The sequence below is a fragment of the Vombatus ursinus genome, unplaced genomic scaffold (assembly GCF_900497805.2).
Source record: "Vombatus ursinus unplaced genomic scaffold, bare-nosed wombat genome assembly UNPS02014775.1, whole genome shotgun sequence".
Lineage (NCBI taxonomy): Eukaryota > Metazoa > Chordata > Mammalia > Diprotodontia > Vombatidae > Vombatus > Vombatus ursinus.
The window spans coordinates 9,708,149-9,733,446 of NW_020954553.1; the positions used below are offsets into that span (position 1 = coordinate 9,708,149).

General features: G+C 42.3%; 1 protein-coding gene and 1 long non-coding RNA gene across 3 annotated transcripts in view; both read left to right on the forward strand.

Annotated features, from left to right (window-relative positions):
- The window catches only part of TRIT1 (tRNA isopentenyltransferase 1), an 86,353-nt gene extending 68,673 nt beyond the window's left edge, over nucleotides 1-17,680 (forward strand). For both annotated transcript variants that reach the window (XM_027864500.1, XM_027864499.1), the window contains 6 exons: nucleotides 2,729-2,840; nucleotides 3,548-3,660; nucleotides 4,021-4,098; nucleotides 11,968-12,077; nucleotides 14,060-14,177; nucleotides 16,683-17,680. In XM_027864500.1, the coding sequence (XP_027720301.1) occupies nucleotides 2,729-2,840; nucleotides 3,548-3,660; nucleotides 4,021-4,098; nucleotides 11,968-12,077; nucleotides 14,060-14,177; nucleotides 16,683-16,804 (653 nt within the window). In that variant the 3' untranslated portion in view covers nucleotides 16,805-17,680. The remainder of the gene's footprint in view (nucleotides 1-2,728; nucleotides 2,841-3,547; nucleotides 3,661-4,020; nucleotides 4,099-11,967; nucleotides 12,078-14,059; nucleotides 14,178-16,682) is intronic.
- A 4,164-nt stretch (nucleotides 17,681-21,844) lies between these two features.
- Nucleotides 21,845-25,050, forward strand: LOC114044936. The gene is made up of 3 exons (XR_003569313.1): nucleotides 21,845-21,968; nucleotides 22,658-22,794; nucleotides 24,784-25,050. It is a non-coding gene; the product is annotated as an uncharacterized LOC114044936 (long non-coding RNA).
- Nucleotides 25,051-25,298: the final 248 nt, after the last annotated feature.

A 25,298-nucleotide genomic window follows, 5' to 3' on the forward strand; every position in this document is an offset into this window, starting at 1 on the left:
TGTGTGTGTGTGTGTGTGTGTGTGTGTGTGTGTGTGTGTGTGTGTGTGTGCATGTGTAATCTGTACCACTGATTCCCTTCTTGATTTTACAACTAGTATTGGTTTTGCCTTTGGTTGCTGTATCTCTCCACCTAGCTAAGAGAGCTTATGTTTGCTGAAATTGGTATTTAGTCTCTTTTGGTCTCTTCATCAGGGGGACTGATTTACATTAATTAAAATTCCTTGGGGAATGTTGATATTGTGTCAGTATTCTTTTAATCCCTTTCCATTTTTAAGTGCCAGTAGATTGCCTAAACAGGTCAGGTTTCAGTTGTTTTGATTCCATGTTATGTCTTCTCATTTGTATGCTTCTAATTTGGTATTTATTTACAAGGAGTCCAATATAAGATGACCATGTCCCATGGTATGATGGATTTTCCCATCTTTGGAAGTATGATAAAAGGGCTCCTTATTTGCCTGTCCGAAGTAAAAAACCTGTGAGCCATCCTTCTCCTTAGTAACAACTTTATTTTGTCTTCTTGTTTCATGTGTAATGGGAATGTCAAGATCGATGAGATAGAATTTGTCTAGCAGTATCTCTGCTCTGTAGTTACTGGGCATGAGTCTCACATTTGGAGTACCAACAGCTAAGTTAGCATTTATAGATAACTAAGAACTGTGATGCTTTGTATTCTCACTGCCTCTATCCCATAAGTTTTATTTATGCCTTTTGTTTTCATACCAAAGCCATTTCTCTGTATCTCAGATGTATCTTCTCCAAACCATTTTGGTAACCAAGAAAAACAGTTGAGTAAAACATAATTGACATAGTGATTTCTTCTGACAGTGTATACAATATTTTGCACCCATTGACCTCCCACCCACTCTCTCTAAGAAGGAGAGAAATACATTTCAGTATCTGTGATCCACGACTAGGATTGGCGATTATCACAACTTTGATTTCCTTTTAGTGTTACATTATTTACCTCCTAGATTAAATAAAAAGTCCTTCCTTTGTCATTAAAGGTCTGTGCAACTTAGCCCCTGCCTCCATTTCTAAGCTTCTTTACATCTGACAATGTATTTAGTCTGTGATCCAGCCGTATTGGCCATCTTGGCATTCCTTGCCCCTCCCATTTCTGTACCTTTGTATGGCCATGTGCTTAGCATACTCTGTTTCCTCACTTCTGCCTCTTTGTGTTGTCTTCCCCTGTTAGAGTGTAAGCTCCTAGAGGTCAGGTCTTGCTTTTGTGTTAAATCCTTGGCACATGATAAGTGCTTAATAAATACTTATTCATTCATTTTCTAGAATTGATAGCTTCTTTCATGACTTTGCCTAAAGGCTACTTTTTGTGAGCATCATTTTATGTTTTTCTTTATTTCTTGGATTGCTGTGGTCAAAGAATTCATCGCAGAGTGGCCAGAGTACAGAACTTTTCTGTACTTGGGTAGGCTGGTCTTGAAAAGCAGACATCGTCTTTTGATAGGACTTTGGAAGTTTTTCTAGCATGATAGAGAATGTACTAAAACTTGCATTTTGCATTTGAACCCAGGGTCACCTCCACGCTAGAATGGGGTATCTCAGTAAGATTTTATGGAGGCTTGTCTGTTCATCATGCCATCATCAGATACAAAACAGTAAATATTTTGTAGTACTTTCTTCCTCAAATCCTGAAACTATGAAATAGCTGACCTAGGCAAGAATGGCAAATGCAATAAATGACGAAAGAGTGAAGAGGAAAAAAAATAAGTGTATCTTGGATTAGGTGAATAAATAATTAGTTATAGGATCATAGGTTTAGAATTAGAATGGGTTTTTAGTCCCACTACCTTGTCCCCAAAGAATACCGGCTTTGTCATTTGTTCTCTTGTATCCTGGGACGAGTTCATTTACCCTCTGAGCTTTCATTTCCAAGAGGTGGGAGCATAATGTGAGGACCACTGGACTTGGAATGACTCAGATTCTTTCCCAGCTCCAGTCCTTCTAGCTACATGATGGTAAGTCACTGAACCTTTCTGGACTTCAATTCCTTCATCTGTAAAATGGAATCAATGCTGTTTGTATTACCTCGCAGAGGTATTGTTAGGAAAGGACTTTGTAAACCTTAATACACTGTAAAAGTAGAAGTTATTGTTTCCCTCTGTGTTTGGTGTGGGAGTTGGATCACATGGTTTCTGAGAGTCTAAAAATCTCAGAAAGAATGTTTCATTTTTAGACTGATGCATTTGACTGCCAGTGAATTAGAAATGTGCTGTTTGAAATTCTTCAACTGGCATGATTACAGCTGTACATTAGCACATCGTTTTTTGCATTTATGCTCTGTCTAGCTGTTTTTGTCTGGTGTGGCAGTGTGAAGTAATTATAATAACAACAACTAACATTTTATATTACTTTAAGGTTTGCAAAGCACTTTATAAATATTACCTTATTTTGTCCTTACAACAACCCTGGGAGGTAGGTGCTTTCATTTTACAGATGAGGAAACTGTGGCAGACAGAACTTCAGTCATTTGCCCAGGGTCACACAGCTAGTAAGTGTCTTGAGGTCAAATTTGAGCTCAAGTCTTCCTGACTCCAGGCCCAACACAGTAATCACTGGACCACCTACATTCCTTGGAATATAAATCTTTTTTCTGATCTTTAGTAGTTCTAATTTTATGTAATTAATTTTGTATAAGCCTAGTGCTGATCATATAAAGGAAGATCACAAGTAAGTATAGCCTTATTGGTTGATTGATTTCAATTGAAGTTCTAGACCAGCGCTTGGATAAGAGGGTGGATGAAATGTTGGCTGCTGGGCTTTTGGAAGAGCTGAAAGACTTTCATAGGCGCTACAATCGTGAGAAAGTTGCTGAGAATTGGTGAGCATGTGGACATAGTACTTTGCCTTTCCATCCCTGTCAGTTGTGTCTAAAAGTTAGTAGATCAAAAATTAGTTTCTGTCCATATTATTGTTTGGCCTTATTCTGTTGCCTGCTGGAATAGGGTTATATCATATGGTCCTGTTTAGACCATATCTGGATTATTTTCAGTCCTGGTACCACATTTTAGGATGAATATTGACAGATTGTAGGGTGACCAGGATAATGAAAGAATTGGAGACTGTACCATTTTAAGATTTCCCGAATGAACCTGAGGGTGTTCATCCAGAAGAAGAGGGTACTTGGGGGGGGGCATGCTAGCTGCCTTCAAGTATTTGAAGAGGCTTAGACTTGTTCTTGATCCTGTATGGCCCAAGAGCAGTGATGGGAAGTGGAGAGAGGCAGATTTAGGAATAGCTAGATTTAAGGAATAATATTCTGATGATACTGTACAAAAGTGGATTGTGCGGACTCCAGAAGTAGTGGGGTCCTCATCAGTGGATACAGCAGTGACTGTCTGGCTGCTGGTTCAGGCTGCTTTAGAGGATGCTCCTATACAGGTGTTCATCTAGACAATCTCTGAGCTCTTTTTCAGCTCTTGATAATAAATTTTTAAGGGATTCTGAGGAATGTTTTTTAAGGGATAGGGAGAAAAAAACCTCAATACAGAAAAATAGACAATTCAGCTTTTGCTTTTCTTTTCCCAGTCAGAAATACCAGCATGGCATCTTTCAGTCCATTGGCTTCAAGGAGTTCCACGAATACCTGATCAATGGTGACCAGTGCAGTCCAGAAACCAGTAACCTCCTCCTTACAAAAGGTATGAAATTTCTTATTCAATAATGTGGAATCTTGGGTCAAGAGTGATAGTACAAATACAAGCTTGATAGCATAGGGTGAGAAGAAGTTAATAGCACTAATTCCCTCCTGTTTGGTGTTTTGAGCAAAGTCCTTTCCTCAGAGTCTCTAATTCCATCTGTTGCCTTTGACATTTCTCCAATTTGTCAAAGCAGCCATGTCCTCAGGCCTGAGGGTTCTTAAGAGTGAGGTCTCCTTGAGCCTTAGTACAGCAGAGCTCAGATGTGCCTCCCTGCTGATTCTAAGTTCTGAGGCTTTGTTTAGCAGGCCCTAAGGACATTGATGCTGGTTACTTGACTTATTCTATCTTTTTTGCTTTCAGGTATTGAGGCTCTAAAACAAGTGACCAAGAGATATGCTCGGAAGCAAAACAAATGGGTCAAAAACCGCTTCTTAAATCGTAAGTTCCTTGTACCAGCCTTTGTGTAGTCTTCTTTCATACTGAAGAAGTTACTGCTATCCCTACTTTTATCTGACAACTCACTTCTAAAGCATTTGCTTCTAAAGGTTTGTGTGTTTTCCTCACAACAGTCCTGTGAGAGGGGCTGTGTGTGTGTGTGTGTGTGTGTGTGTGTGTGTGTGTGTATCACATATGTGATATCACATATGACAAGTACTGTCCCCATTTTACTGATGATAAAACTGAGCCTCAGAGATTAGTGACTTACTATGGTCAAGATCTACTACTTGTTAGAACTGGGATTTGAACTTAAATATCGAGTCTCCTGATTCAGTCAGTCATTCAGTAAACATTTATTGAGTGCCTTCTGTGTTCTAGGCACTGTGATAAGTTCTTGGGATACACAAAGAGGCAAAAATACAGTCCTTCCCCTCAAGGAATTTACAGTCTAATGGAGGAGAGGGCAAGCAAGCTATATATGGGATAAATAGATAATTAAAAGAGGGAAGGCATTAAAATTAAGAGGGCTTGGGAGAGGTGTCCTGTAAAAGATGGGGTTTCAGTTGGAGCTTAAAGGAAGCCAGGGAGGTCAGTAGGTGGACAAAAGGGAGGGAATGCATTCCAGGCATGGGGGACAGCCAGTGAAAATTTGCAGAGCTGAGGTCAGTGTCACTGAATCAGAGTACCTGGTGGAGAGTAAGGTAGGAATGAAGTTAGGTTATAAAGAGTTTTGAAGGTCAAACAGAGTATTTCGCTTTTGATCCTGGATGGGGGAGGGGAAAGGAGGGCATAATTAGACCTGTGCTTTAGAAACATTACTTTGGTGGCTGAATGGAAGATGTATTGGAGTGGAGAGAGGTTGAGGCAAGAAGACCCACCAGCACCTATTACAGTAGTCCTGGCATGGTTTGGGATGGGGGAGTGAAGGGCGGGCAGGGGGGGCGATAATGAGTTCCGTTTTAGACATATTGAGTTTAAGATGTCTACTAACTATTTTGCCTGACATTTCTGAAAGGGCTGTGTGAGATTGGTCAGCAGAGGGGTTGGATCAAGATGGGTAGATTAGAAAATCATCAGCATAGAGATCGTAATTAAATCTATGGTCGCTGATGAGCTCACCAAGTTGTATAGAGGGAGAAGACAAAAGGGCCCAGGACAGAACCCTTTCAGGACACCCATGATCTAAAGGAGGATGCAGGGAAAGGAGCAGGTAGATAGGAGGTATATGGGAGGAAAACCAGGAGAAAACTGTGTCCCAAAAACCTCAAGAAGAGAGGATCAAGAAGAAGAGGGTGATCAACATTGGCAAAGGCTGCAGAGAGGTTGAGGACAGTGAGAATTGATAAAAGGCCAATAGGTTTGGCAACTGAGAGATCATTGGTACTTTTGGAAAGCCATTTTGGTGGAATAATGAGTCAGAAGCCAGATTGTAAGAAGAGAGTAAGAGGAAAGAAAGTGGAAGTGCTTTTTGTAGATGGTCTTTTCAAGGAGTTTGGCAATAAAGGGTAGAAAACATATAGGATGATAGCAGGAATGGAAGGTTCAAGTGAAGATTTTGATTAGGTGCTAGAAATGAATTGCATCAATCTCAGAGGAGGAGAGGTTACTGAGTGATGGAGGTGGGAAGAGAACCTGGAAATGGCAGTGGGGAACTGGGAAATTCCTTGACCAGTGAGGTGAGGGGAGTGAATGAAGGTGCAGCCAGTTTTGGGAAGGATGAGGCTTTGTCATCAAGAGGGAGCCAGGTTTTAGTAATAACTAGGAGATTTAAGGCGTGGGGGAGAAAAAGATTTAGGATGAAGGGATGTTTATTGCCAGTGGAATAGGCATTCCAGAGGGTACAGTGGAAGGGGTGGTTGGTATTTGATTAGAACTTTGGGGTGGGGGAATGGGGAATGATTCCGAGTCCTTCACTCATTCCATTCCAGTGTACTACACCATCTACTGAATTAGATGAGAGAGCCATTGTTGAAGTGATTAAAAGATGTGTGGTATCATCTGGAGTCAGCAGAACTGGGTTCAAATCATAGAATCATAGATCTCTAACTGGAAGGGACTTTAATGGCCATCTGGTCCAACCTCCATCGTTTCATAGATGAGGGACCTGAAGCCCAAGGCAGTTTAGGTGCCTTACCAAAGATGATGTAGATAGGATGGAGCAGTGGCTTACTGGCCATGTCACCTTGTTCCAGTTTCTTTACCTCTTTGAGATTGTCTCCTCAGCTGTCAGATGGGCATAATACTTGAGAATCAAGTGAGACGGTGTATACACATGTGAAACATTTTCATTCTCTGGATTTCTTCCTCGCTTTGGTACCTCTAGGGAAAATATCTCACAGGTGAAGTCTGTCTCTTCATCATACAGAGATGAGCATCCTGCCGAAAGGTATAGGGAAGAGATAGGAAAATATGTACCTGGTATCAATTTAAGCTTTTAAAAACAACTTGTTGCATAATTATTTTTACATCACCATCATTTCCAAATATGTCCTTTCTTCCCACCCAGTGAGCCTAAAACAAATAATAAAAAGGAAAAGGGGGAAAAATCAGTAAAACTAATAACATTGACCAAGTCTGATAGTATAGAAAAACTTCCATACCCATATAGTCCTTCATCTCTTCAAAGAAGGGAGGTGCATTTTCTTATCTTTTCTTCAAGGTTAAGAGCTTGGTTATTATTATACTGTGTTCAGTGTTATGGGAATTTGGAGTTGCTGTAATTTTTTCCATTTATGTTAATGTAATTATGTATGTTGTTTTCCTGGCTCTATTTACTTCATTTTGCCTTAGTTTCTGTGATTCTTCTGATGCCTCTGAATTCTTCAAATTCATTTATTATAGAGCAGTAATATTCCATTGTATTTGTGTACCGCACTTTGTTTAGCCACTTTCCAGTCTGTAGGCATCATTTTGTTTCCATTCTTTTCTATAGAAAGAGCTGTTACAAATATGTTGGTGCCTATGGGGCATTTCTTTTTATCATTGACATCTTTGGGTTGAGGTTTGAGTAAGTGGGAAGTAGTGGACATCTAGGAATGATAAAGAACTAACCTAGAAGTCAGGGGGACCTGGGTTCAAATCCCACCTCTGACAGATATGGGACCTGCAACTCTGGTCAAGTCCCTTAACCTGTCAATGCTCCAAGCCTTTCTCTTAAGACAGGAATTTGCAGAGAAAGTGTCAACTTGTATTGGAAGGACAGTTTTCTCACCCAGGTGTTTTCTGTGTCAGTGAAATTAGAGGTCTGGATATATGGCTAGTAGTGGAATCTCTGGTTCAAAGGGCATGCACATTTTATTTAATTTCTTAGCAAGATTCCAAATTGCTTTCTAGAATTGTTGTACCAGTTCCTAGCTCTGCCAAGAGTATATTATTACTTTTCTTTCTACAACCCCTACAACATTGACCATTCGCATCTTCTGACATCTTTGTCAATTTGCTAGGTGTGAATTAACACCTCAGAGTTGATTTTTAATTTGCATTTTTGTTATTAATGATTTGGCACAATCTTTGTGGTTGTTAATAGATTATGATTTGTCTTTTTAGAGCTCTTTGTTCATATCCTATGGAAGTAAAATCTTGTTCTCATATCAGACCCTTATCAGAAATGTTTGATGAAGATTTTTTCCCTAGTTAATACTTTTCCTTCTTTTCCCTATGTGCATTAATTTTATTAGTGCAAAAGAAATTTAACGTAATCACATTTTAAGCTTAAAAAGGTTTATTACTCTAGAACAAGAGTTCTTACCCTTTTTTTATGTTGTGAACCCCTTTGCTGTCTGGTGAAAGGAAACTTTTCAGAATATTTTTAAATACATAAAATAAATTATTACAAAGGATACCAATTATGTTGAAATAGTTATCAAAGTATTTTTTAGAAAACAAGTTCCCAGGGGGCAGCTTGGTGGCGCAGTGGAAGAGTCAGGAGGAACTGAGTTCAAGTGTGACCTCAGACACTTGACGCTTACTAGCTGTGTGACCCTGGGCAAGTCACTTAACCCCCAATTGCCTCACAAAAAAAAAAAAGAAAGAAAACAAGTTCCCAAACCCCCAAGTTAAGAACTCTTGCCCTATAACATTTCATCTTTGCCAAGGAATTTCTTTTCAAATTCAAGAGTAAATAGTCCTTAGTAAGATTACAAAACACCAAATTTAAGCTATCTAACTTTTGGAATCTGCTGTAGGTTTCACCCTCCTCATTCACACTGATGCTAGGCCTTCTGAGTCTGTCTGGTGTTTAGGTAGCAAATTGTAGTTCTGTCCCTGCCAACCACTCAATTGCCTGAACAACTAAGCATGGTATCAGAAGGAATGAGTTATGTGGCTGTGGGCCGAAAGAAGCTTAGCTTGTTAGAAACTACCTTACAGCTTGTGGGTGGGGGTGCCAGGGTAGCTTCTGAATAAATAACCTCTATCGTGCTCTTTGGCTTTAGGCAGTATGTTTTCTTACAGATAAAGACAGCTGAGGGAATGGAAAGCCTTGTCATACCACATGAATTCAACTTTCCTCCTAGCCCTGTCTGTTATAATCTCTTTTCCTTATAGGCCCAGCCCAGATGCTATTGCCCTCATTAGTTTTCCCTCCTTGGATTTTCTTGGAGCATTCTGCTTGGATTTTCTTTGCCCTTTCACATCCTATTTCATACCATACCTATTTGTAATTGCCCTATCTCTCCGCAAATCCCTCCATTAGATCATAGGGTCTGGAGTACAGAAACTATGCCATTTTTTATCTTTATCCCTAGCAAGGAGCACAGGGCCTAAACCCATCTGTATTTGAATCATAAATATTAATAAACGTTAGTTTTATTTGAGGTATTATTTTGGGCTACATATGTTGCGGTGCCAGTATAATCTTCTCTCCCTTTGAGCACATGTGTCTTGGGCTTCTAGGCATTCTTTGGACCTGCCTGGTTCAGTAATGTCGTCCATCCACAGACTGTCATTTGGCCCTTGATAGCTACATTGGACACTCTCATCTTTTTCTCTTTTTCATTGCTTGTCCAGTTAGGAGAAACGTGATCATCAGCCAAGATGAAAACTTGGTATACCACCAACTCCTGATGTAGCTTCTCTTCTCCCAATAAGCTTGACTTCCTGAAATAAGTATTTTCTAACAGGCAACACTTTGCATTGTTAGAACTTTGTAATCTTGAAAAGCCACAGAATTCTGGCCCTGCCCTTACCCTCCAGAAGCATATGGAGTTGATGGCATAGCATGTCATATATCTGCCTCTCCTGCACACAAACACATGCAGTGCTGGAGTGAAAGGCACAGCCGCCTTCCAGATCAGGAGCCTATCCTATTGGCTTGGGCCTCTTCTGTTGGGGAGACATCACTTTGGCGGGAAGCCAGAGGGACTTCCCCAGTCGAGCTCAGCCTTGGATCAGAGCCATCAACAGCAGCTGGGAGCTGAGCACTTGTGGAAAGGGGCTGAGGGCGGATACAGAAGCCTAACAAAAGGCTTGGAGGAGAGGAGAGTGTAGAGTGGCCCTGAAACAGGTGCAGAGCTTACCCCAAGCCAGGTGGACTGTGGACACTGCCCGTACCTCCCAGTCTCACCTTTCCATAGGAGGGCAGGTGGAGGGCAGGTGCAGCTCAGGCTTCTCTCTGAAGAAGCTCATTTGTGGTGGGCACAGTAAAAAGGCCAGCACCTGCCAGCCGTTGGCACACTGTGGCCTTTGATGTTTTTGTCCAGGTCTTGATGCTCTTTGCCTGTCTGCAACTGAATCATGCCAGGATGCTTGCCTCCACCTCTCTTAATGGTAGGTGCCTCAGTCTCCATTAGTAGTAAACTTTCACTAGTCTTTGGGCATGGGTGTTTTTAACCTAAAAATGGAGGCATACTCTCTGCCACTCCAAGTCCTATTTGCCTTTTTTATTAAATGCCTACTGTGTGCAGAGCCCTCTGCCAAGTGTAATGGGATATTCAAAGACCCTTGCTCTTATGAGAATTATAGGGTAATAGTAGGCTAAGAGTTCGAGATAACTGGTAAGTACAATAGAGAGGTACAAACATTGGTCTGTGAAGTCTTTAAGGACATGTTAGTTGACATCGAAGACTTTGTAGAGCAGGTATTACGTGGGTCAGGATTTGAAGGATTGGTGTGGATTTAACAGAAGAAGAGAGAGGGAAGGAGGGAGAACATTCCAGGCCTAGGGAAGTACCTGAGCAAAAAGATGGTTACTCAGTAAGCGTTTATTAAGCACCTACTGTGGTGGCTAGAGGGCTGGGCCTGGAACTTCCTGAGTTCACGTCTGGCCTCAGGTACTTACTAGCTGTGTGACCCTGGGCAAGTCACTTATCCCTTTTGGCCTCAGTTTCCTCATCTTTAAAATGAGGTGAAGGAAATGGCAAACTACTCTAGTATCTCTGCTAAGAAAACCCCAAAATGGGGTCAGAAAGAGTCAGACACACAACTGAGCAGCAGCAAACGATGTGCCAGGCACTGGCCTAAGTGGGAATACGAAGACATTGATGTAAGAAAACTCAAGGCACACAGGGAGACTAGTTGTCCATTCTGGTTGGTACCTGTAGAAGTATATATAGAGAGAATAATATGAGATGAGGCTAGAAGGGTCAGGTTGTACCAGATTCTGGGGGAGCCTTAAATATCAGAGGGAGTATGAGCGTTGCCCCATGGGCAGTGGGAAATGACAGGAAGTTTTTTGACCAGAAGTGATATAACTAGATCTGTGCAAAAGTTTACTCCTGACAAAGATCTGAAGGATACATTGGCCTGACATTAGAGACAGGAAGATCCTTTAGGATTATAGGCCTGGGAGTAGGCGTGCCTTTAATGTAACGATGGAGGTATGCTTTTTGCCACTTAAAGGGATTTTTTTAGTCACCCAGGTAGATGGTGATGAATGCTTCTTTGCTAAGGTAGAGACAGTGCACATTTAGGGTACGTGGTGCACTCAGTAGGACTTATTGGTAACTGTTGAGAGAGGAGGAAGAATCAAGAGTAACCCCAGGGGAAAGAGGGTCATTGGTGGTGCCACAGACAAAATGGTGTCTGAAAGGGGGAATAGGTTTAGGAGAATGAATAATAAGCAGATTAGGGTTATCTTGAATTTGAGGTGCCACTGAGGCGGAAGCATCCTATCAGCAATTGAGTTATTCAGCTCTGAACTTGGAAGAGAGTTCAGGACTGGAGATTTACATTTGGGAGTCATGTGCCTAGAGGTGGTAGTGGAAGGCATTCAGAAGTATTTTCCTGAGACTATTTGTTATATATGCCCTGGTTTAGGGCTACAGGAGAAATACCTACTTCAGAATAGCTCATATTGAGATAGCATTTTTATATACATTATCTCATTGGTTCCATAATAGCCCTTTTGATATACACAGAGCAAATAAAAGGGAAGTGACTGGCATGGAGTCAATGTGTTGTAAGTGATGGATCTAGAATTCAAACCAGGTCTTCTCACTGAGTCTGGTGTTTTTCTGTCTGCTGTACGCTGTCTTTGGCAGAGGAAGTTGATGGTATGTTTCTTGCTGTGGGGAGTTGGAAATTTCTCCTATGTGTGCGTATATTTAGCCGCAGGCTTCTTGAGGAGTGTCATTGCCCATTTCTTGGTCAATTTTCAGAGATCTTTTGCTTTGATGTTTCTTAGGAATTAGGCAGCTGGAGCTACTGTCAGTCAGACTGTCTTGGACTTTATATAGTTATTGTTATTTATGTTAAGATACCAAAAGTTCTTGGCCTAGAGACAAGGTAGCATGTTTATCTTTAGGTGTGAATTGGATTCTGAACAGTGAATGGTTGTCTCAGGAATTTTGGTATTATCAAACCACAGAACATTTGGAGCAAGGTTAGTTTGGGTTTGAACTCTGTCAACTAATAGTTTCTCTTTTTTGTCAGGCCCTGGACCCAGTGTGCCCCCGATTTATGGTTTGGAGGTAACTGATGCCTTAAAATGGGAAGAGTCAGTTCTGGGACCTGCTCTGCAGATTGTGGGAAGCTTCATCCAGGTACCTTCCAAGTGCAGTACTATCTGGTTAGGGTTCTGAGCACCTTTCATTAGGAGAGGTGTTTGTTACCTTGAACCTGCCTCTAAGGCACCAAGCCTCATTAACTTTTTTTTAGTGCTTTCTCCATGTTTTTTTAGTTGTCACTTTCCAAAGTCTTTGTGAACCTTTCCTCATAACCACGAAGTATATTGTTAAACAAAGTATACATTGGCTGTATCTTATTCTGTATCTGTAATCCATCACTTCTCTACTTAGAGGAGGGAGGTATATTTCTTTTTTTCTCTAAGGTAATATCATAGCATTTATCTTTTTAATTTAAAATAAAAATAAGCATAATTTTTCATTGAGACAAAAATTCTTTATACTTAAAAGTCTCTTGACAAAATCTTTTTTTTTATGGGGGGGAGGAAAAGGGAATTTAATTTTGTTTTTTTAACATTTAACAAGTACTTATTTCTTCTCCCTCTCAATTTTTTTCCCCTGACCCCAAATTGAATGATAAAAAAGATAAATGAAATCCTCATAAAAATATGTATAGTCAAGCAAAACAAATTCTTAAACATTGACCATGTTCAGAAAACATATGTATCATTTAGCATTTTAAATCCACCATGGAGGAAAGGTATGTTTCATATTCAGTACTCTGAAATCAAGATTAGTCATTGGATTAATCAGAGTTCGAGATTGTTTTTCTTTACATTATTGTGGTCATTGTATAAATTGTTCCTTTGGTTTTACTTACTTCACTCTGTATCAGTTCATAAAGGTATTCCCAAATTTTTCTACATTCTTCATATTCATTGTTTCTTACAGTGTCTTAATATTCTGTTACTGTCCTGTACCACAATTTGTTCAGCTGTTTCCCACAGGCCGGGAACCCACTTTGCCTCCAGTTTCTTTGCTAATACAAAAAGATGCTGCTGTGAATATTTTGGTATATATTGGATCTTTGCTTCCGTCTTTGACCTCACTCTGGGAGCTCTGCCCGCTACTCGTGCCGCTGCATCAATGGGTATAGGTAGTCAGTTACTTTTCTAGTATAGTTCCAATTTGTTTTTCAGAACATTTGAATTCGTTCATAGCTCTAGCAGTGGAGGTTGATTGTCCTAGGTTGTCTTCCTAGAGCCCCTCTCAAATAGGTCATCTCTGTCTTTTGTCATCTTCACAAGTCTGGTTGTTCTGAGGACAAATCTCAAAGTTGTCTTCATTTGCTTTCTCTCCGTAATGTTTGAGAGCATTCCTTTGATACCTTGCATTTCTCTTTTAACACTGTTGGTTCATATCCTTTGACCACTTATCATTGAACATAATTTGGTTGATATCATTTTTCTTCTATATTTGTGTTAGTTTCCCATATTTTACCAGATGTATGTGCTGCACTTCTTTCCCCTAGTTGATCATTTCTCTTATTATAGCTGCATCAATTCTGTTTGTTTAAAAGCTTTTAAAATTTATGTAATTGTCCATTTTATTATGATCATATCTCTTATTTAAGAATGAAATGAAACATTACTTTGGAGCTTCCTATGGATAGACTTGTTTTAGGTTTTGGCTTCTCATGACTTCCTCTCCGCTTTCCATTTTTGCAAAGTTTATTGCCCAAAGGCTGCAAATTAGAAGTACTATCCCCATTATACAGACTAGGAAATGGGCAGAGACAGAGAGAGAGAGAGAGACAGACAGATATCTATCTATCTACAGTGGCGTGTTAGTTTGCGGACTCAAAACCTGGTATCCTTTCTATTCTACCAGGCTGCCTCTGTGTGGCAAACTGGAATACTGGCTTGTGTGATTGGGGATAAGTTATTTTTTCTGAGCCTCTGTTACCTTATCTGTAAAATGGGGATAATAATTAATATGCATATTACCACTTCTTTGACAGGCTTGTTGTGAGGAAAGTGTTCTTTAAGCTGTGAAGCACTATAGAGAATAAAATTGAAATGTCTCAGTCAAATGCTTTTTTATTGATTTGCTTTCCCCAGGGCAAGCAACCTGTAGCCACTCCCATCAGATTTCAGTGTGATGTCACCGAGAATAAACGGAGTCATCACAGATGTGAACTGTGTGATAGAATCATCATTGGGGACCGAGAATGGGCAGGTAAACCTAATAAATGAATTGAGCGGGGAGGGCTATGGAGGAATTCTTAGCTTGGGTATTTTGAAGACTTTTGGTAGAACAGTAGCTTTTGCTCGTTGAAATCATTTCTGAAAATGGTGGTTTGGTTCTAATGAAAACTGGTTGAGTTAAAAGGAGACTTTCTTGGGGGGGCTGCTAATTCATCTGGTATTTCAGAAAACTCAAAGTCACTTCATGTTTGAGCTGATGTAGATATTATAGATAGAGCAACTTCTTCTAGTAATTTCCTGTGCATAATTTCATGAATAGCTTCTGGACAACACCACAGACAAGACCATTGGACAGTTAATTCTACTCTCTCTGTAAACTCACAGTAATTCCATATTGAACTTAGCAAACTAAAATGTACATACACACTTCAAGCCCCATCTCTCTACAAGAAGTTGTACTTTTAAATTTAATGAAGTTATAGTCACAGGATGTCAGCCAGAAGACATAAGTTAGTTCACATACCTCATTTGCATTTGGAGAAACTGAGTACCCAGAGAGGGGTAAGGAGTAATGAGTTCGCCACTATTTGAATATTCATTTGGAGTCTGACTGAATAGTCAAAGCTTGTTTTAGGGAGGATTCTTGGCTAGGTCTGAGATGTCCTTTGGACTAGATCCCCGTTAGAGATTATCTTCTAGCACAGATACTGGGTGACTAGGTACCACCCCAAGTTATCTTTCTAGTACAGAAGACTTGAATTCATTTAAAGTTACTAGGGGTCTTTTTGTTGTCTTAGACTGTGGGAAAGCCATTTGACTTCTGTGGGTCTCAGTTTTTCCTCCGTAAAATAAGAAGATTGGAATAGATAGACCCTTCCAGTTATACACATTCTGTCAATTGCCAGAGTTCACACAGGTCGGAAGTAGCAGACAAAGTGGAGACTTGAACTCGAGTCTTCCAGGCTCACTGCTATTTCTGTTATACTACACTTTGATAGATAGGGCCACTCGAAAGTTTAGGGGCAGGAGATTTTTCCATTACAACTACTTTCAAAATAGTGAGAATAGTGAAATTTAGGTTCTATTTTGCCCATGTTGACTTGGCTAAGTCACTTGTTCTCTTAAGTGGTAATTTAATAAATCAATCTCCATTGTCAGAAAACAGGAATTGCCATATGGGGTCAGACCCTCTACTGTCTAGCAGGGTGTTTTGTTGCAAGTAGCAGTCCCAATCGTAATTGGTCTGTGGTGTTGGTAGGGGAAGAGAGAATACTGTATTGGTGCTAATAGAGGTAGCTCCTGAATACAGACCATCCTCTGAAAGTGAGATCTGCCAATCTGTAAGTTTACACTTAAAAATATCACCAATTACAAGACATATTCAAGTTTTACACAAGCCAGATTGGGAGGTGGAGGAAGAGAGAGGAATGTGGCTAATGTAAAGAAACTCAGTTGTACCACCTGCAGAGAGTGCTTCTGGGATTGTCTCCGTTCCTCTTATAGGAGTGCACTTGTGAGCCTTTGTGAGGGTGGGTTGTGTAAGACATTCTATAGCACCATCTGTCGATCCCCTTCTTTCTACTCTTGTTGCCAGTGGAAAGAGAAGCCAGAACCCTGTGCTTTGCCATAGGGCCTGGATTGAGAATGATGCTAACTGAACTTCCTAATCTTTTTTGAATTATGGATTTCTTTCAAACCGTTACTAATGATCAGTTTGTGGTACTTGCACAGTAAAATTGATCACTTACATATGTCTTCATGCCTTTCTAGATGATCTTTCTTTGATAATGCACAGGCTGTTAAAAATGTGGCTCCTTAAACTAATTCTAGGGTGGAGCTTGTCCCAGGATAGAGGCCTGAGATGAGACCAGGTGATGACTGAGCCTTTTGCTCTCGAGGCTTTCAGTGGGATCTCAGATCCCTGCTGTCTATTTTCTCCCTGGAAGGAGATTCATACTTGCCATCTATTCAGGGCTACTGTTTATTTGGAGAACTCCATCCCTAGAAGGTCAGCTTGCTGGACACAGGGAGAAGGGACTGTGCTTTTGGCTCTTGCTAGCCTGAACTAGAAATGGGGGTGAAGGGCCAGGAGTGGTAGACCCAGAGGGATAGCACAGCTCTCCCTGACGTGGCCAGAGGGTTCCAGGATGGCTGTCTGGAAAAGACACCCACAGTCCTCCCAACATTTTTCATTGCTGAAAAGTGCTCCTTTTGGTAGCTGGTGGGCTTGCCACGATTTGTAGTCTTGCCTTCTGGAGGGTTGAAATGTCCCTGGAAGAGGGAGGAAGAGCAGAACCCTGACTCTTTGAGAAGGGGGTCAGTGCAGCCACATGAAAACAGAATAACCAATAGAGAAAGACGTCAGGCTTGTTTTCTTGTTCATCTTGAGTAGGGAGTCCAGATGCCCCCCACCCCTCACCCCCTTAGGTCGAGTTATCCCTGTTGCTGCTGGAGGGAGAAAAGGATGGGGATGTTCTAGCCCCTCTAGAAAATCTTACTGAGAGCCTTTTGTTTTTCCTTCTGTCTTTGCCCCCAGCACATCAAAAGTCCAAGTCACACCTGTACCAGCTGAAGAAAAGAAGAAAATTGGATCTTGATGCTGTTGCCACCTCGCCAAGTCAAAGCCATTTCCCTGAACCTGATGAAAGAACTGCATGAGAGGGGTTCCCCAGGGCAGAGGGATCAAGGGATTACATTTCCCATTTGAGAAGCAGGTGGCCAACCAGGTCACAAGCTGACCGACTTCAGCGACCAGAAAGCAGTGCCTGGCAGGGGAGAGGGGAGGAGGGAAGACAGTAAAGAGCAGGCCCTTCCAGAACTGCTGGGACCCTCTAGTCCGAAAGACTTCAGAGTGGAGTGTCTTTGTGGCCCTGACTATTCGTGTCAGTCCCTCCACAGGGAGCTGGTAATAGAGGGCTGGGGGTTGGGGACAGAGGGGTGTTAGTACAATGATGACATGCCTCCAAAACAGAGATTTGGCCAGGATAGTGACTGGGACACTCAGGCTTCCTCAGTGGGGGTGTTTAAACATTCATTCATTCATTCATTCATTCATTCAGCAATTTGAGTGCCTCCTATGTGTATCCAAGGCCCTATGGTGTCTTATAGTCAATTATAGAGTCATCTGAACCAGTTTCTAGTATTTCAACTGGGAACATTTGACCATGGTTTTGGAAATCAGGCTGGAATCAGTGCAATCAAGAAAATGTAAGCAAAGACCAGGAAATAGGGAAATTTGTATTTATGGAACTTTGCCTACTAAAAGTTGTTTCATTGTCTAGATGGGAAGGACCCAGGTCCTTGACTCTGAAGACTTGAAATATGAATATTCATGCTGTGGGATGGTTGCCTCCTCTTCTCGCTGAGAGCCTGGCTCCACAAGTTGAATAAAGGAAAGAGCGACCAGATAGTGCCAAATCCTCTGGTTTGTTCAGACACAGGATTATTCCCATAGCTGTCATGAACTGTGGGTAGTTGATATGATAGCCTCTTATTTGTGTCTGTTTAGGAATAAAATTAGTTATTATCACTGAACTTTCTGTTGTGCAGATGTTGGGAGCCTTATTCCTCTTGCACTCATTTATTAAGCATCTACTGTGTGCAAAGGCTACAAAGGGAATCCACATTGATATATGGGACACAGAGCCCGTTCTTAACGGGGTTTGCTAAAGAGGGACAATGGAGTACATGCAGAAGACAGGTCTGGGCAAAGGACTGTCAGCAGCACAGTGGGTAGTATGTGAAGGAAGGCTTCCTGGAAGACATGGTACCTGAGTTGGGCCTTGAAGGAAAAGAGAGGGATGTCAGTTGATGAAATCTGGGAGAATGGAATTCATTTCAGATGTGGGAGTGGTATGAGCAAAGCTTCAGAGATGAGAGAGGGCAGGATGAGAACACAACCCACTGGGTAGTACGCTGGAGCCTTGAATGCTAGGATCAAGGGCTTTGGTGGTGGTGGTGGGGTGTTATTTGTTTCAAGCAAAGGAGAACTAGTGGTTTGGCTTAAGGGCAAATTCTATCTAGTTAAAACCTTTTTCAGGAGTGTGTTGAATTCCTCCCCATCTTGAGTACATTTGGGAATGCAGTGTGTTGTCTTAAGGGCATAAGAAACAGTCTATGCAGAGGCATAAGGTGGATGGAGAGTATGGACAGGCTGAATCTTTGTCCCTAGGGCCCATCGCAGTGTCTTGGCACCGAGTGCGTGCTAAATAAAGGATTGTTGAATCGGCGAGAGCAGAGGAAAAACAGCCTGTTGAGATGCTGAGAAAGAAAATTGGGCCTGGCTGATAGAAGCTTTCAGTGATTTATCCACCTTGGTTTTTGAGAGATGGTGCTAGCATAAAGAAGGCAAGTATTGAGCCATGACACTTGTTTTCAGCCTTCCAAGCAGCTCCACACCTTAGCCTCCCCCAGCTCCAGTGGAAGGTTTAAATGTCAGAGGCAAACCAAGCCTGTGCTCTGTGAAAGAGGGGAGAGTTTATCACTGGATCAGCCCTATCTGGTTCTTCATGTTAGAAATTGATTACATTTTCCTAACCAGTTTGCTAAATATTTCAAGATTCCCAAACTATGAACATTATGTCACGTGAAATTGTGACTGCTGGCCCATGGATTTTACTGAACTTACAGAAAAGAGCCCTTTGAGGCTGGGAATTTAGCTCTGGGCATGCTCCCTTATCTTCTGTTTTGGGGACAATAAGAAAAATAATTCCTCTAATTCCTTTAGTGCTTGAAGGCTGCGAGGTGCTTTCCTCACTATAACCCTGTAGAACAGTAGCCCAAGTATTTATGTTATGTTGTATTATGAATTTAACTTGGGAGTCTCCAGGGGTTCCTGTGTGAAGGTCTCTGTCCTTTCATATCGCTGATGTCTATATAGCAGTTTATCTTTTATTATACTACATACCTTCTATACATTTTCTCTTTTGATCCTGTCAGCAGTCGTAATATCCCTATTTTACAGAGAGAAAATGAAACTCTTCCCACACAACTGCTAAATGATGAAATCAATATTTGAACTCATAACTTTTAACTTCAGATCAGGCAGGTTTCTTTTTCTTTTTTCTTTTTTTAATTAGATTTTATTTGATTTTCCATTCCAAATTCTCTCATTCCTTCCACCCATTGAGAAGACAAGAAAAAACAAAACCCATTACAATGCAGTGTTAGCTATGTTCTGCCACTGTCCTCTCCCATCCCCCCCCCAAAAAAATGAAAAGAAAAGGTGCTTCAGTTGCTCTTTGAGTTTGTCAAGTCTTAGTCTAGAGGTAGATAGCATGTTTCATCCATGAGTCCATTGGAATTGCGATTGATCATTGTGTCAGGCAGTTACTAAGACTTTCAAAGTTGCGTTCGTTTTTACAATATCGTTACAATACAAATTGTTCTGATTCTATTCATTTCACTGTGGATCATTTCATATTAGTTTTCCCAGGTGTCTCTGAAGCCAACACTATCCTATGCCATCACATTCATATACTTTAACTTGTTCAACCATTCCCCAGTTGAGGGGCATCCCGCTCGTTTCCACTTCTCTACTAAATCAGCTTTCTTTGTCTGGAAGCCAGGCTGTAAAACAAGGTCAAGGCATTTCCCCCTCCTCTTGGCACACCATCATCCAAGCTCTCCATTTCCCCCGCTAATGTTATCTCCAGCCTGTCCCCACCCCCACCCAGGCTGGAGTGCTGCCGTCATCCAGCAGGGCCAGCAGGGCCTCTGTCGGGAGGGTTTGGAGTGCAGCTGGGTCAGCCCCCATGGTTTACAAAGGAGACTTGCCCAAGGTCGCCCAGCTTTTAGGAGTGACTTGGGTCCTTGACCAGATACAAGGCTCTGCTGCACTACACTGCCTCCATATTCAGAGGCCAAGGCTTTACTTGAATTGCTGAATTTACTTGGTCTTTTAGTGTTCTTTTTTAAAATGTGTTTTAGTGGGAAAGACTCATTTTTAATAATCCTTTCTCAAACCCAAACCCTACGCTTTGGTCTGAAAAACCTTTAGCAGCAGTGTCAGCTTTCTCAGGCAGGTGTGAGAGGTTCTGGTCCAGACAGTGGCAGTCAGGGGCCCTGGATTCAAGTCTGCACTGTCGATAGCATTTGTGTGAATGGCGTTAAACCACAGCATTTCAGATCCAGAAGGGATGTGTGAGTTCACAGTACAGCTTGGTGTAGAGGACCTGCTTCAAATGCAGCAGCACTACTTCCTGGCGACCTCTGGGCCCTGGTCTGCTCTTCTGTCAAATGGAGGAGTCCGACTAGAGGACTCTGAGGTCTCTTGGACCTCTAAATCTGTCATCTTATGGCTTCTGCTGGGGGGGGGCCTAATCCATTCCACTTGGGATCACATCCAGTGGAGGTTGGCCTCAGCAACTCCCTCCCTCCCCACCTTTGTTACTCATTTTGCCCTCTGGGCCCAAGCAGAGCAAGGCTGATTTTTCAGCTTTGCCTTTCAAATATTTAGAGAGGCTTTGTGTTCCCCCTCTTCTGACCCCCAGTCCCCAAGTCTTCTCCAGGCTAAACATTCCTAGTTGTAATGCATAGCGTCAAAGAGGGGAAGTGCTTGTCCCCAAGGTTACACGAGCTCATAGGAGGCTGCTTCCACTATATCAAGCCGTATCTCTTAAGATGAAGCTTTGGGGGCAGACAATGCCTTTGCCTAGGCTTCCCAGGCTCAATCTTGCTCTCTGGAAAATCCCTTTTGAGCTCTATTCTTCCTCCAAAGGGCCTAATCTGCTGACTCCGGGAGCCACAGAGAAAGGAAGCAGTTTTATCAAATAGGAGCAAAGTTGTCAGGAGTCAGAAACAAAATTTTCAAGCTGGAAAGACCTTAAGATAGCAGCTTTGGGCTGTTCTTGCAGAGTGGAATGAGGATGAAGAATGCCATTTAGTACCATCTGTCTGTGAATCCCCAGACAAATGTAGCCCTTCCATCTGGGCTGCTAGAGTCTCTGTGCCTATCACACCAGTCACTTTATCTAAATGGCTTTGGCCAAGAAGAAGGTCACTAATTACAATGGAATTAGAAAACCTTATGAGTACAGCTCTGTGCATGTCTCCATCAATTACAATCCCAAACACTCTGCCTGCCTTCCAAGTGGAGACAGCCTGCTTTGTTTAAACATGTAGCAGATACTTTGGCTCTGGAAAGAAAGCCCAGCTCCCTCCTTTTGTAACAGTTTAATTGAGCTTCAGGGGTGGTATGTGGGAGAACAGAGCTCTCAGAGCTAGGGCACTTGGATTGACCCTCCGGGAAACTTGGAATAATCACTTATGCTCCCTCGACCTCAGCCTAAGATGAAAGGGGGGGAAGGGAGTAAGGGGGCTGAGAAACTATAGGCTTTAGAGCCAGAAAGAACCTTAGTGATTGTCTGAAACGTTTTTTCAGAAAGGGAAACTGAGCCAAGAGAGGGAAAGGGACTTAAGGGTACATGGCAAGTGGCAGAACTGGCATATGAACCCAGCTCTTAGGATTTCAAATCTAGGACCCTTTCCCTATCTCATCTTTATCTTAGGAACACTCTAGTCCTGACTTTAAAATAACTCATTGGCCAAGAAGAAAAAATATTCTTGAAGCAAGCAGCAAAGAAATGTTTTGTTTTGTTTTTAAAGTATTATTGGGGGAGGACAGTCTGGGCTGGGGAGGTGGTACGTGAGAGGGAATCTGTTCATAGTTGTTACTGTCCCTTTGGAGTAGCTGTTGGGTAGAGGGGGGCATGTGGCTGTGGGAAACGCAGCTGTTTTACCCCTTTTCATTTAGTTTAACAGCTGGTTCATGGTACTGCTATCCTCAAGCTTCTACCGAAGAGAAAGATTCCCAAGCCAGAAGGTGAGAGTTGGTCTTGCTCAGCCACCCTGAAGGAAGCAGGCAGCAAGCTGGGATAGCGTGTCAGCGAGTGATGGGCACATGTGTGAAGACACATGGCAGCTGCAAGATACAAACCCAGAGTTACTCTGGATTAGTGTCAGGGAGCTGAAACCTTAATATTTGGTCTTGAGATTGGGTATGGCCTTTGGAAACTGGGGTGGGGCCAGTGTCATGCTGGGAGCCCTCCCACAGCGTCACAATTTCATTAAGAAGCCTCAGCTGTTCTGTGTCTGAGGGGGAAAGGGGGGCACTTGGAGTTTTTTCCCCCTTAACTGTACTTAACTGGTTTCCACTGACATTCTGCTAGGCCTCAGGATGGCTGTGGCTAGGGTCCTGGTACTCAAAAGTTGTACCAGTGAAGCCCAGCCTTCCCAGGCTGAAAGAATTTAAAGCATAGGTTTGTTGGTGGAGTGTTTATCTTGTTTTTGAAGACAAGACTAATTTAAGAGAGCCTCATCACCAGGGGATGAATTTTTTCTGGCCACTCAAGAAAGTAAGAACCAGAGGGGGGCTGTTGACGTGCCGCAGTGGGGGGAGTGGCCAAGTTGATAAAATCTCCTTGAAGTGTTGAAGAACACAGGTGCTGGCCCTTTTAATGACTGAGCTCCAGGAAGCTTGTTGTAAAATTACCACTAATCATCTTCTTGAAGGTGACCTCCTAAGGAAGGTGAGAGAGGCCCAGGAAGCAATTGGAAGCTGTGGGGAGTGGGAAAGCCTCAAGCCTCAGGATGTTCCATCTGCTGCTCCCTGGGGGCATGGATGGGAAAAGCAAAGTGAGTCCTGACAGGTGGGTAACAGCAGCCCCCAGGGAAGACTCAAGTGTCTGGAGAAGTCCCTTGGGAAACACAATACAGATTTTCAGGGACCTGAAAGAGAAGATTCAGCCTGAGTGAGGGCTCTTGCTTCTGTGGTTGGCACAGAATACTGACTTTGGGACAACCCTGTCAGGGTGTAATCCCTTCTCCCTCCCCCTCCACCCCCTTTTTAATCTTCCCACTGAAGCTGTAATTTCATTGGTAGAGGGAACTTCTCTCAAGGAAACCACCATTGCAGAGCCCATCAGCCGCTTTAGTGCAAATTGCTGTCTTAGCCGCCTGACAGTGCACTGAAAAGTGGCTTGCCCAGCTCCACAACTAGCATGTGTCAGACAGGACTCAAACCCAGGTCTTTTAAGCTGGCTGCTTCTCAGATCCCCATTTTATAGATGGAGAGGAAGTGTGATGCAATGGAAAGCACAGTGGATTGGGCATCAGGAAGCCCAAGTTTCAGTTTGAGCTCTTATTTCCTGGGTGAACTTGGCCAATAATAGTAATAACTACTCTTATTTCTTGGGTACTTTACAGTCTATAAAGCACCTTGCTTGTGACTGTCGTATGAAGTGGGCATTGTATTATCCCAATTTTACAAATGAAGACAAACTCAGGGAGATTGTGACCTACTTGGAAGTTAAATGTCTAGGAAGTATTGGGTCCTGGGCTTGTAACCATGCCCTCCAATCTGAGGCCTCCTCCAATCTGAGGCCTCCTCCAATCTGAGGCCTCCGCCTCTGGGCCTCATTCACTCCTCTGCATAATGAGGGGCTTAGGCTTAATGAGCTCTAAGGCCCCTTCCTGCCGTAAAGTTTTCTAAAAGGCTGACTTCAGATTATAAAATGTAAAGCTGGATCAGACTTGCCCAAGGTCACTTAGCTAAGCAACCAAACAAGTATTAAGCACATGGGTGAGATACAGAGGAACAAACGCAGTGTGTAATGAAACAGTGCACTTGATAAGTAGCAGAGCAGAGGCTCTGGTCTCCTGGTGCCGTGGTTGGTGTTCTTTCTGCAGCCCTACAGAAGTCCTTTAGGAAGCTGAGTATCTAATGCCATCCTTGATGATGGCTGATTCTTCACATTCCTCTCTTTCCTGCTTTGGTCTTCGATTTCTAGCCTGATAACTCTAGTAAGCACATTTCTAACGTCTTTCTTCCTCTTCTTAAACACAGTAAAGTGGGTTAGTTCAACTTTGGCTTGAAAGGCATAATGCCAAGGGAAGCATCTCCCTCTTGAGCCTTTCACATTTGGTATTGTTGGAAGACTCATAGAAGAATCCCTGGGGGTATGGGAGTTGCCTCACTGTCCCCACCTTTCAGGGCGAAAATGAACAAGTGCCGCTTCTTACACGAAGCCTTCCCTGATTCCCAACAAGCTGAAAACGATCCCTCCTTCCTGCTCCTAAAGCATTTGGTCTAACTGTCCTTTGCTGCAACAACGTTCTGTAGTTGCTTGCTTCCTATTTCAATATGTGTCCTAGCCTTGTTAGATCTCTAGCTCTTTGAGGGCAAAGACTGATATTTTTCACTTTCATTTGTCTAGTGCCCATCCACTTAGTGGATGTTTAATAAATGTTGGTTGGGTTTAATTATTTGGAAAGAGGCCTACGGTGGCCAGAGGTCTTCCACTTTAATAGCTGTGTGTTGTTGTTTAGTTTGTCTGACTCTCCGGGACCCCATTTGGGGTTTTCATGGCTAAGATACTGAAGTGGTTTGCAGTTTCCTTCTCCAGCTCATTTTATTGAAAAACTGAGGCAAACAGGGTTAAGTACTTGTCCAAGGTCACTCAGCTACTAAGTGACTGATGCCACATTTGAACTCAGGAAGATGGGGCAGGTGCTCTATTCACAGCCACTTAGCTATGTGACCTGAAACAAATTACCTATCCTCTCAGACTGTTTCCTTCTTTCTTAAAGCAGAATAATCCTTGGATTTCCTACTCATTGGTTTTATTTTCCTTTTCTAGGCTAGAATGCTGTGAAGATGCAAATACTGCTTGGAGAAGTATCTCTGTTAAGCTTCTCTGATTGTACCTCAATGAGAATGAGATTCTTTTGAGAGCACTAGACCCTGAAGGCTGGGAAGGTGGGTCATAGGATGGAATGTCGAGAAGGGTGGGATGATTCTGAGATTGTTGCTGGTGCACTGGACTTAGAAAACCTTATTGGTTTCCCTTAACCTCTCTGAGTCTTGAGTCTTTTTCCTAATCTAAAATGAGTATAATCATTGTTTTACTGCCTACTTCGTAAGATTGTTATAAGGAGCTTGGTCTGTAAATGCTAAGACACTATAGAAAAGGGAGATGGTATTAATAACAATCCACAAAGTTCTGTACTGGTACTTCGTTGCACTGCAGAGGTGACTCTGGGTTCTTGATAGCTATGCCAGCTGACCCCAATTTCTACTCTGCTGAAAGGGCTTTGAATAGGGTTCTGGCAATACCCCTCTAAACACAGAGACTCACCACCAAGAAATACAAAA